The 20,904-nt window shown below is 43.2% G+C and overlaps 1 protein-coding gene across 3 annotated transcripts in view; it reads left to right on the top strand.

Annotated features, from left to right (window-relative positions):
* The window catches only part of C9H1orf21 (chromosome 9 C1orf21 homolog), a 105,504-nt gene that overhangs the window by 36,507 nt on the left and 48,093 nt on the right, over window positions 1-20,904 (top strand). For all 3 annotated transcript variants that reach the window (XM_053984545.1, XM_053984544.1, XM_053984543.1), the window contains exon 2: window positions 6,587-6,792. In XM_053984545.1, coding sequence (XP_053840520.1) covers window positions 6,699-6,792 — 94 coding nt within the window. In that variant the 5' untranslated portion in view covers window positions 6,587-6,698. The remainder of the gene's footprint in view (window positions 1-6,586; window positions 6,793-20,904) is intronic.

Below are 20,904 nucleotides of genomic sequence, written 5' to 3'. Positions count from 1 at the left end.
ACCTTCATGGTGGCACACAGGAAAGATTAAGAAGTAGTTTGGAAAGGAAATCAAAGTGTGAAAGAAGAAAAAAAATGAAGATTAGACATTCAAGTCTTAAAATTTCAGGTCTTTGCTACCACACTAGTGGGTGGTATTAGGCCCTTGATGCTTTTCCTGTTGAAATAAGGAAGTATGTGCTTCACGTTTTTAGGAGAGACTTGTTAAACCACTGCCTTTTCTGGGAGAGGGGTAGTCCTTAAAAGAGCTCAGCTCCAGGCCAGAGTCAGTGTTGACAAGTGGAGATTGATCCCTCAGCCCTGGTGGGAAGGTGAGAGGAGCCCAGGAGAACAAGGCTGTTTTGTCAGTGTGGTAATTATCCCTCAAGGTCTTCCTCCAAAGCAGAGGGTCTTGTTGATGAAGTGGCTGCAGTTTCTACATCATTATTTTAGTGTGATTTGACATGATGATGGTGACTGCCTAGATGTAATGGTTGCATCTTTAAATTACTTTATTAAGGCAGAGCAAGGGGAGTGAGTCTTCAAAAGGGAGATGATGCTCAGACCTGTGCTTGGAGCGTATTAAATATTGCATAAATCTCTGTTCCTGTACCTCAGGGCCTTTTACTGTGTCCTGCTCAGTAAAGCACATCTTACTCTTAAACCATGAAGACAGAAATAAAATTAAATAGGAGAGCTTATTGCTTGCTTTTTTTATACTTTAGAGGTGCTTGAGCTACTTTCCCATTACGGTAAATGCTGGAGATTATTCTTAGATACACAAGAAAGTCACGTACTGAAAATGGAGCCTGGCTTTTCTGTAGTCCTGTCTAGTGTCTCACATCACTTCAGCCCAAGGTGCCACCACCAGCACTGCATTTTCAAATTAATGAAATAAATCACAAAACAATCTTTGTTTCCTGAAACTGGAGGTTCAGGAAGTGACCTCAAGCCACCTCAAGTCAGTGGAAAGCTCTTGTTGCTTTTAATCAGATCCCTAAATGTGGTTGCTGGTGGGTTTTTAGTTATCTGGTGTTGACTGTAGTCATTTTTAGTGTGGGGCGAGGTAATGGCTACAAACTGCCAGAGGGCAGGGTTGGATGGGATATTTTGGAAGAAATTCCTCCCTGGCAGGGTGGGCAGGCCCTGGCACAGGGTGCCCAGAGAAGCTGTGGCTGCCCCTGGATCCCTGGAAGTGTCCAAGGCCAGGTTGGACAGGGCTTGGAGCACCCTGGGCTGGTGGAAGATACCTGTCATGGCAGGGGTAGGATGGAGTGGGCTTTAAGGTCCTTCCCACCCAAACCATTCTGTGATTTTGTGAATATCTCTCATGTCCTTCTAACAACCACAGCAATCTCTGCTGTAGAAGCAGTAAATATTTAGGTGTTCTCTGCATATTGTCATATCTTGTTTTTTTATGAAAAAAAAATCTTATTTTTTATGAAAAGTTCTTGTTTTTTTGTGAAAATATTTTGGATAAGTGTCCTAAATCTTTGGAAATCTGGTTGAGTAGTACCTGCTTCTATGTTAAAGGCCAGCTCTGGTACTGCTCCTGGTTTGGCAGAGGTTGTGCAGATGAAATATGTTTGAAAAGTTTGGGTTCTCACCTGAAACAGGCCATCTCTGTGTGCTCCTGGCTTTACAGCATGCAGCTGATTCCCTCCTCTTGCAGGCAGTCACTGCTCTGCTCACCTGGCTCTCTGGGACAGCCTGCTTCCAGCAGGAGGCTGAAATGTGTAATAAACACAGGACTTGAGCATGACAGGGGCAAACAATTCATAGAAGGGCAGAAAATGCTTCATTTCCTGGCTGTTTGTACCAGGGGGTGAGGGCAGCATATTCTGTCCATGGCTCCCAAGGAACAGAAGTCACCACTCACTTTGACTTTTCTTTTCCCCCTAGTGCCACTGGAAGATGATGCTCTAGAGTGTTTGCATCACTCATTCTGCTGTTCATTTAGCCCTGCTTATTTAGCAAGTCAGTGGGTTAATTTTCAATATAACTGCACTATTCGTGCCAATTTGAATAATTTGAAGAAGGAGAAAGAGACCTTATATGAACTTTTTTTTTTTAATATTTTTTTCTTTCCCTCCTTAGGCCATTGGTGCACTTCAAAGGCAAAAGTGATATCTTTTTGGCTCCAAAAATGTCTTTTGGTTGTTGAATAAAACCCAAAAAGCTGTCTTTTGTGGTGGAGGGTAGCTGAGAAAGAGAGATGTCGCAGTGGAGAAGTGCAGGACAAATTTGGAATTAATTTCTGCTTTCTTCTTTTTGGGTAAAAAAATGAAATGGAAATCAAACAGGCCTATTTCTTATAGGAAATAATGTAATTAGTAGCAGTAAGTTAAATCCTCAAGGTCTGCCTGGAACAGGTTGTTTCATAGGAAAAGCCAGTGTGGCTTTTTTAGCTTAGGGGTTTTTCATGGTCGCATGAAAATTGTTGCTTTGATCTCTTGAGCATTGTGAAATTTTAACCTGATTTCCTGTGTGGTCAGCACAGAAAGAAACTTATGGATGTATCTGCAGCCTGAAGATGATGCAAGATCAGTTATCTCAATGCAATAAAGATGAAAACAAACACACCTGTTGTAATAGAAGAATTAACATGCATTTGTTGTAAAACACTGGAAGTCCTCCATTTGTATGAAGCGCTTGTGGAAGCAAAATGTGTTTTGTCAAGGATGCAGCCTTTGACCGCCAGAAATAAAGGTGAGGGTGTAATGAGTGGATTAATGAAGTGATGAAAGAGTTGGTAAAAGAAAAAACACATCATAGACATTGCTCAGAAGAAAGAAAAAAGGAATTGCTGAAGGTTTCCAAAGGTATTTTCTATTCTAAGAGTTGAGCTCCCCCATTTTTAGCTCAGAAGAAACTTGGGGTACAAAGCACAGCATCTGAGAGTGCCTCTAGTCTTCTTCTGACCTGCTGTAAGATGTTAATCCTCAACCTGCTCCATTTCATTTGGGGGTGGTGTAGACACTTTTGATCTGCCTGAGAGATTTTTCTCACCAGCATTTTGCAGATAGGAGCCTGCAAATTGCCTCTCAAATCTTGATAATTAGTGATGGTGGGTGGTGAACATGAACTGCAAATGGTTTGAGGTTTTCTTCTTCTTTTTATTTTTGGCTTCTGAAAATATGTGTGCCCCCAAAATGCTGTGGAAGACAAAAGGGAAGATTACATTTGTGCACAAGTGGGGGAGGAGGAACGGATGTGTTGTTCTGCTGCTGGGTGAAGTGCTGTGTTTCACATCCCCAAAGCTTTGCCAGGCATCCCACTGAGTGAGGACCAGCCCCTCTCTTTGAGTGATTCCCAAACCTCGTCCCTGAGGGCTCTGGTCCTCAGGCAGGGGTGGTCTCCCAAGGCTGGAGAACATCGTGCTGCCCTGTACCGGATTGTATCCCCTGTGAAATTATTGCTGCTTTCCTCCCATTCTGTTCTTGGTATTAAATCCTCTACTATCCCTGGGTTGTATTTATTACCTGTGTTCACAGTGCTATATTAACAGCAGTCCAAGGAACATGCCTGGAAGTGTGTGTTAGACTCACCTTGGAGGTCATTTCTCAGTAGCTTTCTCAGCCCAGTTTATTGGCACCAGGAGAAGTTTGCCTCCATAACCCAACTATTAATTGTACGGCTTTTTCAGGTGCTGCTGTGATTGCTATTCTTTAATGTAAAAAGTGAAACTTCCAGTTCTTGTATCCCCATCTGTTTCCTTTAATCACAGCATGCTTTCAATCGTGACCATATTTTTAGAGGTTGATGTGTGCTACCAAAATGCTGCGGGAGAGATTTGACAGTGGATATTTCTTCCTTTTCTCCTGCAAAGAGCTTTATCCTTCTGCATTCCTGTTCTATATCTCCTTGCTCCTGATTGTTCATGCAGCTCAGTGGTCCTGGGACCATCACCATCCTGGGCACTAATCAATAATTATTTTGCAATTTGTTGTGCTGCATGCTGGCTGTATAAAGCTTCATAAAAAATCTCCTTCCTAAACCCAACCCACTGCTCCTTTGTGAAATACATTTGGGTTTTATTACTAAGCAGCTGTTTTCCCTTTTGTAAACGGTCCCTGCTGAGAGACAGAAAAGGAAACAGGAAAAATAATTGAATATGGCAGGAGCATAATTCATTCAACAGGTACTTCTGTGCCTGCAGTTCTGCTCAGAGGTGCTGAGCTGTGGTAGGCAGTAATTGCCCCACGACAGCCTCCTACCCAGGTCTCACCCAAACACCTCCACATCCTTTCCAGCGTTACATCAAGCCTTCCCTTGCTCCTTTTCCTATAGCTGGCCACACCCTTTTCCCTGGAATAATACTACTGGTTGTATTTTAAACCAGAAGTCAGTGTTTTCAGGCTCTTTCTGGAGCCTGGAGGCTCCTGCTTTTCTCTGAAATCTGAAGCAAGGACTCTGTTGATTTTTACCCCCTCATTTGTTTCAACTGGTCCATTAAAAGCTTTTGTCTTCAACCAAATTGATGTCCTCTGGGAAGAAAAGTCCCTGTTTCATTTCCAGTCCAGGTAGCAGTTCCCTCTCCCAGTCTGCTATTTCTCCTCCTTCTCCCACACCCCTGTGTGTCTTTACCTATCTCCAAGCACTGCCTGGCTGATGCTTTAAATCCCTCTGGATCCTTGTTTCCCCCCAACAGTGAGATGAAGACCTTAGTGCAGGCTGCTACTTGAACAGAGGAGGGGATGAACTGTCAGCTGTGACCCTCCCTGAACTGCAGAAACTGAGGAACTTCCCTGGCTTTGTAGTGACTTTTCCTGTAAAATCCAGGTTTTCTGGGATGGGGTGAAGTTATGTAACCATGTAGGGTTAAAAAAATCGCTCCAGAGGGGTGTGCTCACTCCCTTCCACTCACAGCAACAATGCCTGGTGTTAATTGCCCAAAACATTGGCTGCCCTGGAAGTGTCCAAGGCCAGGTTGGATGGGGCTTGGAGCAGCCTGGGCTAGAGGATGGTGTCCCTGCCCATGGCAGAGGTTGCAACGAGATGAGTTCAAAGTCCCTCCAAACCCAGGCTTTTCTGTGATCCTATAAAATCTGGGTTTTGGAATGAATAATTAGCTTTGTCTAAGGGGGAAGAGAAGGATGGAGCAATAAGAGATTCAGGCTCAGGTGTGCACGTATAGGAGAAGGAAGAAAGTAGAGCATGTTGGGGGATGTACTGAAATAAAACTAGGGAGGGGTGGCTGCTGGGAGCAGGGGTTAGCAGATACACATTGCATGTCTGGGACACCCTTGCCAAGTGGAGCAGAAGCACTGCTCTGTGCAGAGAAGGGGGAAGCTGGCTGTGAGTAGGAGTTAGAGGTGGTTCTGCATCCAGAGTCCTTCCCCTTGCTTGGTGAAAGCCATGGTCTGCTAAATGGAATCGCTCTGAGCCTGGCTGCCACATCCTCATGTCTGTGGCTTTGGGGATGGGCAGGAAAATCCCTGCGGAGGCAGGAGCAGAACTCCCTAGACCATGTGCTGGTGTGTCACTGACCTGCCCAGTGCTGAGTGCTCAGGGAAAGGAAGGTCACCACATCCCTTGGGATTATACATTTCTGCTGGAATGGGTACTGCTGTGTCATAGAATGCTTTGGGTTGGAAGGGACTTTAAAGATCACCTTGCTCCAGCTCTCCCTGTCCTAGGTAAGAGTGCTTGTCTGATGTTACACATTAAATTGTCAGCGTGGAGCAAAATGAGCCACAGCCTTGTAAAGTACATGCTCAGAAGTAATGAATTAAGAAATTGTGTGTATGATCTTATGCTATAGCTGAGCTAAAAAAATTGGCAAAAGGGGGAGTTTCTCACTTTTCTTTCTTCTGAAAAGTCTGGCTGGTTTGAAAGGCAAACCAGGTCATCTCTCCAAACTTTGAGGTAGCTTTTGTTCCAGTGCAGAACCATTTAGCAACATACAGTTCATGAATTTGAATTTCTTTTTAACCTAAAATATTACAGTTCTGGATTAGATTTTTCTTTTCCCTTTTGTTTTATGTGACATCTGGACTGTTCAGGGAGTGTTATTCTATCTTAAAATGGGGGTGGTTGTCTTTTTGAGCGATGGAGGTTTTATGGATTGAGTAGAATAATGAACACGTAGAGAAAAGATAATACAGCTGACTATCGCCTTTCACATCTGGGAACACGAGATCTTTAATTGATTTAGAGGAGTTATTTTGTCCGAACACTCGCAATTAGCAGCTCTTAATCAGTAAAATGCTTTTAAGAAATCTGGCTCGATGGGTAGATTGGTAAAAGGAGCAGGAGGAGCAGATATTGATGGTTTCTTATCTCCTCTCCCAAAACCCTCTGCGTTCTGTGAGAATAGCTGGCTGGGTGGGAAACAGATCTGCACGCTACTTTCTTCAAGCCATGGCTTAAAGAATCAGGCTGGAAGAGGCTTTTGAGTTCAACTGCTCTGTCCCAGGGCAGGGTGGAGGTACCTTTATCATGACCTGCCTGTACCAGCTCTTAAGGAATATGGTTTCAGCAGCCTAAGGCCGTGGAGGCTGTGCCCTTGTGCTCCTCCTCACAAACTCCATTTTTTATCTCCTTGAAGCTTGCCGTGTCGAGGGTACCTTGTGTGAATGTTTTCCTCTCTCTTTGGCCGTGTTTAGGTGAAGGGCACGTGAGAGCCGAGCAGGAAGGTGGATTATTTCTGCGAGGATGAGCGGGCGTTGCTAGAGATGATCTGTGGTTCGGTGCAGCTGGAGCTGTCTGAATGAAGCTATGGGCTGTGCCTCCGCCAAGCATGTGTCTACTGTTCAAAACGAAGAGGAAACTCAGAAGGGCAAGAACTACCAGAACGGAGATGTGTTTGGGGGTGAGTGTTGCTGGATTGTCTTTCTCCCAGCACCATGAATGTCCTGGAAGGTGTACGAGGGAGTCTTAACCTTTCACCAAATAAAAAGCAAAATGCCTGCTAAAATATAGCACAATGACAGGGCAGTTGGCCCATCCAGGGGAGGGTACCATGACACTTGAAACAGGTGAAATCCTTAGTGAAAAAAATAACATTTTAAGTGGTGTATGGTACTACACTGTCTTTGCCTCCACAAATCCTGGAATAGTTCAAAGACAATGAGTTGCACGACTCCCTCATGTATTTATATATGTATTTATATATGTATTTATATATGTGTCTCTGTTATATGTTTTTATGTCATTGGGTACCAACACAGTTGACTCATTTCCTAAAAATAAAAATCTGTTTGGTAGGAAAAGTAATTCCTCACTTCTGTAAAGCAATAAAACATAAGTTCTGAAGTCCTGGAGCAAACAAGGTTTGAAGGGACAATGAAACTAGAAACTGAGGGATTTAGTGGTGCTGGGAAGCTGGGAACGTGGGATGAAAACATCTGGTTCATTGTGAAGACTGGTCTGTGATCCAGGTCTTGTGCATCAGGAGAGGTAAATGATAGCAGATAAAATCATAGTCAACTTCATGGGGTTTTTTTGCCCCAGATTCTGTTAGTATACACAATGTTTTTTTTAGATAAAGATGTAAATCTTTAAGTACAGATTTTAAAATGGCAGGAGTTATCTTAAAGACTGTTCAAAAATGAAATTTCTGAACCTGGATAAGGTTTTACCTGAAGAGAAAGCAGTTGTTGAACAAACTTCAGGACTGTTCAGTCCTCTTTCTCATGGCTGGGAGATGCTGGGTTTGGAATTGTGAGCTCAGTACACTGCTTTTGTTTAAAATAGGCTTTAAGTGCTGTCATAAACAGAAAATTCTATCAGTTGCTCAAAGGAATTTGAGTTTACATTTTATCTTATAGTTAGCAAGGGAGCAATTTTTGGCAGAAGGTGAGAGTCAGTCTTTTTTTTTTTTTTTTTTTTTTTTTTTTTTTTTTTTTTTTTGGTGGTGGTTTAACCACCTGCTGTGGGCCAAAGATCATAACTTTAACACAGCAAACTCAAAGTAGCTTCTGGACTCAGAGGATCAAGAAGATTGAAGGGATTTTAAAAGGCTCCCATTTATAGAGCTGGACTGGTGTCAGCAGTATCATTTAGGTATTCTGGCATCCATTTGAGGGCTGTTAATTGTTTTGTATTTTACTGTCAGGAGTATTACCTGCTGTTAACCATTTTCTGGCCCATGCTTTAGTTTAGGTGTGGGATTTGTCATTCCTAAAGACCTGAGTCCATGACTGATTCCTTCTTAGCAGAGCTGGAGTCTGACTTAACTCATTGAATGGTGACCATAGAAGCCACATTTTTCTCTTGCTGTTGAAAGACAGCTTCTAGGTCAGGAGCTGGGTGCAGGAGGAGGTTGAGCTGGAGTTTTACAGATCATCCAGTGCCACCCCTGCCCTAGGCAGGGACACCTTCCACTGTCCCAGGGTGCTCTAAGCCCCATCCAGCCTGGCCTTGGACGCTGCCAGGCATCCAGGGCATCCACAGCTGCTCTGGGCACCCTGTGCCGGGGCTTCCCCACCCTGATGTTTCCTTTCTTATTTTTGGGAAGGGACAGCAGTATCTCACCCAGCCAGTGGCCACGAGCAGAGTATCTATGCTGCCTGTAGGGATTGAAAGCTCCCTCCAGTAAGAATAGGCAGAGCTAAACCAAGGTGAGTGGTGGGGAAACAAGGAGGAAAGGAGGTGATGGAAAGGGAGTTAGAGGTTAGTTCTTAGGAAGGAGGCTGCAAAGTAAAGGAAGCAGAAGTCAAGTGGGGCTGGAAGGTGGCTGATGTGTCGGAAACACCCTGAGAATCTCAGTGAGCATGAGCCATGCTGTGCACGGACAGGGAGCACAGGCAGTGTTGGCAGCTGGGGACTTATGTGACATCAGGTGCCTGTGCAGAGCTAGCAGGGATGAGCCTCGTGGCTGTGATAGCCACATTGCCTCAGAGGTTTCACAAGGGGAGGAAATCCTGAGGGATTTGGTACAGCAAGGAGAGGATTAAAGCACAAGAGCAGAGTGCTGGTGCTGCCTCCCCTGGGCAGGCGGTGGGGTCTGAAGGATGTGGCTGACAGGAAATTGCCCCTCGCTGTGTAACTACACCCCACTGGAAACAGTTCACCTTCCTTCCTCTAGCACCTGCCCCAGACAAGCTGCAGGCAGAAAGAGTCAATAGTAAGGATTGTACTTTCCAGTTAAGCAGTTTGGATTTGTTTTCCCCATGAGTAGTTTTTACTTGACTGACATTGAATCCAGAGAGAATTTTCTGAGCTTCTCAGAGCGATGCGGTTCTGCTTTGGCTCTTCCTCAGAACCTCTGGATCTTTTTTTCTTCTTTCGTGGTGGGATTGGTTGCAGTCAAGTCTATTGACTTATTGGGAGATCATGGCTTCTGGGAGATTTTTTTTTAAACTTTTTAAAGACACTGCAGGTTAAGATTGATCTCCAGTACCCTATTTCTTCCCCAGCTATAACCTTTTATTTTAGCTGAGCAGACACATTGAGCCATGTACTTGCTGTCAATTTGAAATCCTGGTGTTTAAAACCAAGAAACCCATCATGAAACCCATGAATTCTGTAAGGATAAATCCTGGTAAATGAAACCAAAACATAAAAATTTCCACCCTGTCCCAAGATGTAGAAGTCATGCTGCATTTTGCTGTAATATATATTTAAATAATTGAGTTAGCAGGCCTATCAAAGGAGATGTTCTAGAGAAGATTGAATATAATATGATTATTATGTCTGTTGGTCTCTAATGACTTTAAAATCCCTCTAATAAGGATAGTAATAATAAATCTTCATTTATTCATCATTCCACTTCAAAGCTGATTTCCAGGGCAATACATAAGAACTATAATATGTAAATACCAATGAAGAACAAAATGCCGTGATAAAGTCTTGAGCATTGTTGATTTCAGCATATGTTTTAATAATATAGCATCTCTTGCAGATTAATTTTATTTGTGCCTTTATAAAAATTATGGGATGTTCCTTTGAGGAGGAGGTTATTGAAGTAATTCTTTCTGTAAGAAAGTAAGAGGTAATGCAATTTTTGGGGGGAAAAAAAAACAACATTCTAGAATGTGTTCATTAGTCTGAAAGGTTTAATCCAGATGTTTCCATGGAGCTCCTGGGTGCTTTGCAAAAAGGGGAGTTACCATGTCAGGTCAGAATTTTCTGACAAAATGGGAATATCATAGTGGGATTTCTGTTACTAAGAGCAGCTCCAGTTGCTAAACCTGTCTAAATAAAGCTGAACGCAAAGCACAATAGTTTATGAACCAGTTTGTCTCAGAACAGCTGGGAGAAGGCTAGGAGAGGAAATCTTCAGCAGTAAAATATTGTAATGAGATTGAAAAATTGATAAATGCACAAGGGCAGGCTGGATGGGGCTTGGAGCAAGCTGGGATAGTGGGAGGTGTCCCTGGCCATGGCAGGGGCTCTAAGAGATGGGCTCTAAGGTCCCTCCCAACCCAATCCCAATCCTTCTGGGATTCTGTGGTAGTGTCTGATTGCTTCACCAACCCTAGGGCAGTTTTCTTTCTCACACTGATGTTTTCTTTCTTCCTGTGTGTTTTATGGGATTGTCTCGCCTCTGTTCATCCCTGTCTTGTGACAGCTATTTCCTTCCTTTTCTCTGTCAAAGACAGCAGAACCCTGACTTAGTTTGAAGTAAATGCCAAATTGCTAAAATAATTGAAACCCTTAAAATATGTCCACTCTATGCAAAAGGAGAATAACAAGGGGGAATTTGGACTATGATTTACCTTTCCTAAATATGCATTGTCATCTCCAGAAATAGTGTGTCCAGACCTTTGTAGAGGTTCATTTGTTTTGAAGGCTCTTTCTTTAACAGGCCAGAAATATCAGTTTACTGAAAACTTCAGTCTTGGGATGTTGCTCAGGACAATTCAAAATATCTCTAGGCCTAGGAAGACTGCTCAGATGTCCTTAATGAATAGGAGGTAACTTCTAAACCCGTCTTGTTCTGGTACACAAAATTCTGGAGGTCATCTGGCCGCTTGAAGTGGGGAAGTCTTCAGTTAAAATTTTCAGTCAGAAAAATATCTGGGAAGTGTTTTCAGTAAATAACATCTTCCTGATGTTACACCATTTTAACCCCTCTCTCTTCCCCTCAATTGTCAGGGGAAAAAAAATCTAAAATTGAAAACAAGAATTTCTTTGTTCTAGAAGACAGCATGGCTATCCTCAATGAACTGAAGCTGTCTGGAATGCTGTAGCTTAAGCAATGGAACTTGTGTCCTGTCAGGTGTGGATCTGTGCTGGGATCAGGTCTCACTGCACCAAACACACGTTTCCCTTTGCCTCTATTTGCTTGGCAGCCTTTATTTCATGGGCTGTGGTGGTTAGCTGATGAACACCCCAGGAGGAACTGCTCCAGCTCATGTGGCTGTCCTGGTATGTTCTGCATACCAGTATTCTGAGTATCAGCTCATACTCATTCTGAGGACAGATGCATAAGGGGGGCAGCCCCATACTGTGTCCTAATTCCATCCTTTGAGACTACAGCTTTTTTAAAAGGCATTTTCAAACATGAGAAATATTTCAGGTGCAATCCCAGGCACTTGTTCTTAATCCAAGCTCCATGGAAGTGAGTGGCCTGTAGGCACCCACTCTCTGAAAACTCAGTCTCAGGGGTCTAAAACCAGATATCACAGTGAGTTTCAAATGAGGAGATTTTCATTGCTTAAATTCAGATTCTGCCAGAGCTCCTGGAAGGGAGGGTTTCATGTTGTTCATGGTTCCAGCAGCTCATGTTGTAAAGTACATCTTGTTCCAGTGCTTGAAAGCTTAAGAAAAGCAGATGAGTGAGTGAGTGAGTGCATTGCAGCAGAGGGTTGAAGTGCACGAGCATCTTCCAGAATTGTACTGGACTCTGTGCTTTTTAACTGCCAGAAGGCAGATTTAGATTAGGGATTGGGAAGGAATTGTTCCCTGTGAGGGTGGGCAGGCTCTGGCACAGGGTGCCCAGAGAAGCTGTGGCTGCCCCTGGATCCCTGGAAGTGTCCAAGGCCAGGCTGGACAGGGCTTGGAGCAACCTGGGCTAGTGGAAGGTGTCCCTGCCTGTGGCAGGGGTGGGATGGGATAATCTTCCAACCCAAACCATTCTGTGATTCTCATTACTTGCCTTATTTAGCAATTTGTTGATAGCCTGCTTCTTATCTAAGCAAACAGGGCAGTTCTAAACAAGTGCTTCAGGAAGTGAGAGAAACAAATAGAACCAAACCCTACGTACCCTGGTTATGTTTATGTGAGAGATGTAACAAAATTGCATGTGTTATCTAGGTTTATGATGTATTTGTGTAACTCTGAGAACACTCTTGGTAAGTCAATAATTTACTATTTTATTACCATAAGGAAGCAATAGAGTTTAAAGAAAATCAAAACAAAACCAAACTGCACCCTCAGGTTTTGTCTAGTTACGTATTCATGATCAATATGTGCAAAGAAAGTGTTTTCCACATGAATTAAAACTGTATTTTCACCTTTTATGTATGGAAGTGGCTCATCTTCATAGCTCTTGGTGCTGCTTTTGCAGAAGAGGGAAGAGGCTGCTCTTCCCTCTCCAAGCTCTTCTCCCTCTCCAGCACAGAAATATAGATGTATAGATATAGAAACATTGCAAAAAGAGCAGTCCCAGGCATGGCAGTGAACCAGATCCAGGGACTGCAGTGAGGAGCACCAGGAGACGAGGCTGGAGACAGGGAGAGGAGAGATGGGAGAGAAAAGACTTTACAAGCTGGGGGTGAAGTCCCTCCAGGAGATGAAATAGTTCTCCCTTCTCCTGCTCTTTTGCCCATTTTTCCCCCCCGTGGAAGTGCAGAAACACTGAGCTGGTGTTCCTTTGGGGTGACATCCAGGCCTGTGGAAAGGTTCCTGTGGACTCCAAGAAGGTACCTTACCTCTTTTTGGCAAGATTGGTTTTCAGTGTCTATTTTCACCAATCCAGCAGAGAAGAAAACCAGTTCAGAAGTGATGGGAGTGGGAGAGTGGCTTTTTAGATACCTGGGTGCTGGAAAATTACTTAGCTGTAAATGGTCCAGGCAATAGAGCAATAGTGTTTGAAGATATTTCTTGGTGCCTATTTGAAAAAATAATCAGGAAGACCCAAAAAGAGATGCCTTTCCTGAATGGATAGAAGATCTTTGCCATGGAAAGGTTGCTGAGGTTTTCCTACCTGAAAGAGAGCTGGACTTAGAACAGATATCCATAAATTAGTTAGGCAGCCCTTGCACTCTATGGTGACCTTCTTCTGGTGGTTAATCTTCTTGGACTGTTTTTACAGCTCCTTGTCATGGTATTAGATGAGGGAATTATTCTGCACTGTCATTCTCCTTAGTGGAAGGGAGCTGTTTTTATCCAGATCTTTGCAGTGCTGGGTTTGGAATGATACACACACAGCTGGACTCGGCACTTTGAACAGGGATTTACAGTACAGAGACAGAAGGTGAGCCAAGGTGGAGAAACAGTTGATATCCCTTTTTTAGGAGCAGAAATTAATCACAGGCAGGTCATCACTTCCTTGCTGCTTATTTTCATGTGAGCTTTCCCCTTTTACAAGCTCTCCATGGGCATCAGAGCACCCAGAGGGTGACCAGAGGGCTCCAAAGGACCCCGAGTCTCTGCAGTCCCTGGGCAGAGGGAACTAGGTGTTATTCTAGGGAGTGACCTTTCCTCCAAGCTGCTTAGCCCCATGGAGAGTCCAGTCCCAGCCCATAAAAATGAAGTGCAAGGGGTGTGCATTTCACAATTGCATTAGTGGGCTATAAATAGGGCCATACATCCGCCTTTGGCGCTGGCTAGAAAGGAGCCAGGATGTGTTTTCTGGCAGCCTTGGTGCTAAAGGAAATCCGTTTATTTTATGGTACAGACACACTTAGTTTTTCACTTCATCTTTTAAAGACAATCTCTGGCATTCATTGCCTACCTGTACATGCAAGCAAGGAAAAATCGTGGTAAAAATGCCATATACTTTCAGTTACTGCAGTGTTCCTTTAGCCATTTTCCAAGTGTTTTATTACTGGGCCACAAATTTGGAGAACTGAAAGACCAAGAGAAAACCCCAAAGGCTGAAATTTGGCCAGAAAAGACTCACTCTGGGCAATAATTCCCAATTCCCCAGGTAAGCCTTGTGTAGCTGCACGGGTGAGTATTCATTTCAGCAACACAAAACTGAAATTTTTAAGGCTCTAATTTTATATTAGGAAATATCTGCTGGTAGAAATAGCTGTTAAATACAAAGAAAAGGTACCTGACCAATAAGTATTTGTGTATCTTTGGCATACACAGCCAGAGGTGCTTTTATAGGATGGAGGAAGTGAACATTTTTCCAGTAGGTAATTCTCCAAAACACTGTGCCATCATGGGTATTTTAAATAAATATTACAACCAAGTGGTCTCATGTTCTCCTTGGTCAGAGGCCCAAGACTGACAGTGCTCTGTCTTGAGCCAGCACCAGAAAAAAATGAGAACAAAATGGAAAATGTTAAGACTTCTGCCTGGTGTGCTTGTGAAAAACAAAGCCTGCCTTCTGCTGAGGGGGTGTCATTATGCCCTGCCGTGCACTTTTTCTTCTTACCTGTATGAGCGGGGGCTCTGGCAGAAAGGATCAGGGTTAGGGTGCTTTTAAATGCTGCTTTTCCTTTCTGCTCTTGTCACGAGAGCACTGCAGGGGCTGTTCAGGCAGCTCAGGTGCAGAGCACTTCGTGTTCTGTGGTACCAGGAAGGAGCATGCAGTCACCTTTGTTTCAGGAGTTACGGCTCCATGAATGATCTTGAACTATTCAGAGGGAAAAAAAAGGGAGTGTAGTGGTTTAGTTTTTTCCACTGAAGTCTTCTGAATTGTGTAATGGTTGTATTTGTTACGATTGCATGCATCTTATCCCCTGTATTTTGTTGTCAAGTGGTCACATCCCCCAAGGCTGCCAGAGCTCCAGGGGCATTTGGAAAATGCTCTTAGGGATGCACAGGGTGGGATTGGATTTTTTTTTTTAGCTATTACTAAACTATTTTCTTTCAGACATTGGTATTTTGCTTTCTTTTAAAAAGTGTTGCCCAAAGAGAAGGGAAGAAGGCATGGAAAATCTGTAACCAGTGTAAAATATTAATCTTTCTAATAGGTTACTTTTGGAGCTGATAGATGGTCTGTAAGTAAAATAATATAATTAACTTCTGTATCTTTTGCATCTGGAAATGTGTGCTGTATTTTGTAAGTCAAGTTTTTGTTACATCTCCCCTCTTGGTTTAAAGAAATACTGACAGTGAGGAAATGTTACTGGTTCTGGGTATTTATTCAGTCCCTTCCATATTGGAAGTAATAAAAATGAAATAGCTGCTGATTTACAAACCCTCTTTGAGGTCTGTGAGCAGGGAAAATTTGATAGCCTAATATTAATAGAAAAAAGTTACTATCCCTGAAAGGGTATGAAAATCCATTTCAAGTCAGACGTTGCGGGGCAACAATCTCATTTAATAGCTGACTGATTGAGAATGGCATTGCTTGTTAAGGATAGAGGAATTGGCTTTTTTATTGACAAGGAAACTGAAGGCACCTCATCCTGTGTTTGCAGTAATAGGAGATGTGTAATTTCAAGGGTGTGGAGTGGTAATGACTTATTTTCCAGGGAATGCTTGGGGTGTCTCCGTTCAGGAGTGGTTTTGGGTGGATGGATGCCTTAGAGGGGCTGTAAGAGGCACAGCCTCCAGTGCTGCACGAGGGATGCTCACAGAAATGGTCAGTTAGGTATTTTTACTGGAATTGAATAGTTCCTGACAGGTTTTGTGCCAAAGTGAGGGATGTTCAATGGAGTGCATAGACAGATGGGGGTGAAGGGAGGCTCAGCAGAGACTGGGAGTTTCATTAATGACATTGAAAAACCTGAAAAGAATTAAATATTTTGTGTTTGGTGGTTTGTTTTTTTTTTGTTTTTTTTTTTTTTAACTTACTGAGGGAGAATTTCAAACCAGAACAGTGAAATGGAGTTGAAGGAGTTTTTCCAAACTGGCCATGCTGTGCTGTGTTCAAGGCAGCCTGGATCCTGACACTCACCTGGGGACTTCATATGAACAGTCATCTTTTCAAGGCACAGACCCTTTATTTTCCTTCTGTCCACTTCCTTTAATTAATCTCTCTGCGACTTGTTCCCTCTCCTGCTTTCATTTCTCAATTTCATCTTTTTAGTGGGCTAGATAATTGCATTTACTGGATATCCTTCCTGCCAAGCACCGTGGCTGTAATCTCCTCCACCTGAGAAATGGTTTCCTTTAAACAGCCTGGTGTCTGCCTCAAAGTTATGTGTTAATTAAATGAAAACAAAAAGGTTAAAAAAGTGTGTGTGTGTATATATATATTTATATATATATATATATGTATATATGAATTATATAGTTTCAGCAAGCAGAAATCTGGGTAGCTGAAAGATAGTTATGAGTGCACACCACCAGCACTCTTCTTTGGCTTTGTAATTACAGAGGAGTGCACAAAAGTCTTTAATTATATGATCACATGGCAGTTTTTTTCAATACCATCTCACATATGGTGTTTCCTCAGATTTTGAACACAAAGACAGTAGGAGCAGGGCAGAGATTGTGTTTTTAGCATTAACTAGATTTGGGAATGTTGAGGTTTTATTTTAAAATCTTCCCTGAGGTAATGAAATGGCCTCTGAGGCTGTGGTTCCTCTGACCTACCTCCAGCTAAGGCAGACCTGGCAGATAGAGAGCAGTGGGCCTGTGGCCCTGGTGTAAGGTTAGTTAAAACAATCCTTAACTCATAATGTGACAGAAAATTGTATGTACAACTCCAGTTTTCACAGCGCTTGGACTAGATGACAGCTCGAAATGTAGAGCAGCCTTGGGGACTTTTTGACCAAGAACAAACCAAGTAGTGGAAGGAACCAAGAAGAAAAAGCAAGTAGAGGGAACTAAGAAGGAACCAAGTGAAGGTGGGAAGCAAGTAACCCCCTCCTTGATTTGGCTGCACATCTCCTGCTGTGCCAGCTGATGTACAGTGGTTTGTTTCTGCGAGTCACGTGCCAGATCTGAAAATTGAACCTGTAGATTTAAACAAGGGAGCTAAATTATGATTTCATCGTCACCTGCCACCTTTAAACTGGGGGGAAAGTAATCAGGAAACACAGGACACACAAACTGAGGCACCCGAGGAGCGGCAGCAGCGCAGGTTGGGAGAGGCCTTCTGCCACAGGCAGAGATCAGGCTGGGAGAGGACAGAGTTGCCAAGGGATGGAGAGCTGTGAGCAGCTCTGGAAGCTGCTGACAGCACTGCTGAGGGGTGGGCTAACACAGAAACATCAGGGTTTGTGCTTCTCCGGCAGCAAACATCATGTCCAGGACAGTTAATGGAGTCGTGTCCTGTCACCCTGTTGGCCTCAGGGATTGCTGCTGAAAGATGTCATGGTTTGGGCCTGCAGGAGGGAGGTTTGGCAAAATAGAAGGGAAGTTGCTAAATTTTTTCAGGTAGGCATCACCCTTGAGCGAGTTAATGTTTCATGGAGTGCTGGATATGCCATAGGGCTGCTGGATAGCTTAGAAAAGAGCTACCCCCGTCTCGCTGGATGTCCTTCCAGTTCTGCAGGAATCCTCCATTTAGGGACTGACTTTTGTTACCCTGAGTGTCTCAGTCCCATTTTCTCCTATAAAAAACCAGCCCTAGTGGTCACATCTGCCTTGTGCAGAAGCAGCCGTTGGCGTTCCTTGGGTACCTGTCAGGGTTGTGTAGGAAGAAGGAGAAGTGCTTGAGGGTGGTCTTTGCAGATGTGCTGCAATCTGTGTGGTGTGTTGATTTTTAAAGAGCTGTTCTGTCAGAGGATTTAGATTTTGTTGGAAGAATTGGTGTGTTGCTCATGCACCTGTTCTCTGTTTATTATCTGGTGGTGTCCACTGCCTCGACTCCCAGCAGTGGCTGTATTTTTAGATTGGATTAGGGTAAGGTAAATTAATTTGGGAAATCTGAATGAGCATTTTCAGATAATCCTTTGAGAAAAATGGGTTGGCTTATTTCCTAAGCTATTTTTATTATTCTATTCATGTTAGTAAAACCATGATCACTTGGATCAGGAATTGCCTGTGAATTGATAGCGTTGAGGGTTGGTAATGGAGGAAAACAACAGGCTGCTCACCCAATATTGGTTGACCTCCAATGAAATTTCACTCCCAGCCCACATCCAAGTGGATCAGAAACCCACCCCCACAGCTGAGCAAATGCTTTAACCCCTTAGACTCAAATGAACCATAGAGCTGCTGCTTTCTGTGAGTGCTTGAAGCTGGACCTAAGAAGATAACTCAGATATCCTCAATTTCTTAACATTTAGTTCAAGAAATATTAATTTGCAGGATTTTTGCAACTAATTTCTCTGACTGTTGATGGTTTTTGGGATTTTTGGCGTAACTTCTGTGGTACCCAGGCAGTTGATAACCACATACATAACAGGGTTGGAATAACCTGAGTAGCTCATCTCACCCTTCCAGTCCTCCAGACCAGATGCACATGAACCCAAGGCTAATGACTCAGGTGCTGGAAACTGCAGCCACCCAAGCAATCCAGTTCTGCTCCTTGACTCTCCTGGTGGTGTGTGATTTTGTTTTTGACCCTGATGTGTAGCTGGCTCTTTCTAGAGCTGAGCCCACCACTGCTTGTGTCCTTCTAGTGCAGCTGTGGATCTTGGAGTGTTCCTCCTTCCCAGTGGCACTGGAGATGGGCTCCAGGAGAGCTGCATCCAGCTCCAGCATCCCAGCACAGGCAGGACATGGAGCTGTTGGAGCCAGTCCAGAGGAGGCCATCAAGATGATCAGAGGGATGGAGCAGCTTTGCTGTGAGGGAAGGCTGGGAGAATTAGAATTGTTCAGCCTGGAGAAGAGAAGCTTCAGGCCTTCCATTAGCCTTCCAGTGCCTGAAGGGAGCTGACAAAAAAGATGGAGTGACTATTTACAAAGGCTGGAGTGACAGGACACAGGGAATCGCTTCCCACTGCCAGAGGGCAGGATTAGATGGGATATTGGGAAGGAATTGTTCTCTGTGAGGGTGGGCAGGCCCTGGCTGTGGCTGCCCCTGGATTCCTGGCAGTGCCCAAAGCCAGGTTGGATTGGGCTTGGAGCACCCTGGGCTGGTGGAAGTTGTCCCTGCCCATGGCAGGGGGTGGAATTGGATGATTTTTAAGATCCCTTCCCACCCAAACCATTTTGGGACGTTTGGCATGTTCTGTGCTCAGCATCTAAGTGGCTCACCTGCTGCTCTATGTTTCAGTTAAATTGCATCAAAATCTCTTACGGTTCTTAACAAATATTTTTAGAAAAAGCGATTCAGTCCTTTATCTAAATATAACTTTGAGCTTTCAAGCCTCTGGGAGAGGGGAGCATGTGGAGCTTTGATCCGTGGCATTCACAGCAGCAGGAGCACTTTCTGCACCTGGCAGAACTAAGTGCAGTGCAGAGGAATTTGTTAAACAGAAAACTCCTATTTTATATAACAGACGTGTAGTTTAGTATGGATGGAGGATAAATCTTGGCATGTCATGTGATAGAAAGGCAGGAGAACCTGCAGAAAAATAGGTGGCACAGGAAAATGAAGGTGTGTTTGGAAACCTCCCTCTTGGTGGTATCACTGAAGTACCACTCACCTCCTGCCTGATACTTGATATCTTGCTAAAAATAGAGAAGAGGCTCACCCATCGTCCCTCTTGATGACAGTGGAACCAAATCTGTTTGTCCTTAGATGTCTGAAATGGGAATGCAATGAAAATCAGCATTATATTTATTTACTTATTCAAAGGCTTGCTGTTTGACCAAATATTTCTCTGAAAGTCACAGTGACTCTACATATATTTGACAAAGTTATACTTTTTTCTGGTGTTGCTCTTTCCTTTAAACTCAGCTAGAATTAATGTCATTGCCCATATTCCTGTGGTAAAGGCACTTACAGCCGTGTCTGAGAGTGCTGAAGACATTCTTCTCATGGGAACCACCACAGTTTTGTGCCCCCCACCCAGTAATTGTTTCAATATTCTAAGTTGATATGCTCATTTATCACTGAAATTGTTATTAATGAGTGCTGTTTTTCTTTGTCACATTGCCATGGCAACTGGGTGACATGTTTGAGTGGAATTATCTGTTTCCAGATGGAGATCTTCATTCATAAGATTTGCCTGCTGAGAATTTTTGCAGCATATTCAATTTCAAAATTCTTCCTCCCTGTGCCTTTCCACAGTTTGGAGCTAGAAGCATTCCTGCTTTCTGGTTTATATCCTGTGATTTTGTGGTGGGTGTTATGCTCGCAGTATTTCTGTCTTTTGTGGTTCATTTATGTTGTTTTTCTTTCAATTTAATTGAGTTGCTTTTCTTCAACTCAGGATTTGCTATGACACTCCTGTAAAGCCATTCCTCCCCCATATGAGTTATTGGAAATTTTCTCATTTTATATAATACACCACACAATAGAAGAGAGGACTTGATTTTGTTTTTGCTCCTGAAAGGAGCATAAGGATGCATTTCTCTTTATGATATATCACATTCTGAGTGATAGTTTTCTAATTTTTTTATCTTATTCACTACTTGATTTTTGGTTCTGTACAAGAAAGAAGAATGAACATGTTTCACTCTTCTTTTTGATATAAAACTGTATTTAAGAAAAAGACCAAGGTAAATACACATAGAGTACAAATTTCCTTTATCCTGAACTTCATACAGTTTTAGAGATCTTGTTGGCTGCCAGACTTAATGAGGTCCTGCTGGATTTCAGTCAACATTTCAGGATTTCTCTGGATTTGTTTCTGATCACTCAGACCAAATTACTGCAAAATGCTGTGTTTACTTCAGTAGAAATCAGAAGGTAAAACTTAAAAGATGGTTTTTATTGTCCTTTACTTCTTCGACTCCAGGTCACTCCTAAGTTATTGAGCAAAACCAAGTTGGTGGTTTTTTTGCACATACCTACAGGAAAGGCATTTAGGGCTCATCATCCAACCTGTCTTTAATCTAATTTTCATTTTCACCT

Source organism: Vidua macroura, chromosome 9 (genome assembly GCF_024509145.1).
Source record: "Vidua macroura isolate BioBank_ID:100142 chromosome 9, ASM2450914v1, whole genome shotgun sequence".
NCBI lineage: Eukaryota > Metazoa > Chordata > Aves > Passeriformes > Viduidae > Vidua > Vidua macroura.
Note: the sequence above shows the minus strand (reverse complement) of the source record. Positions and strands in the feature narration are given on the sequence as shown.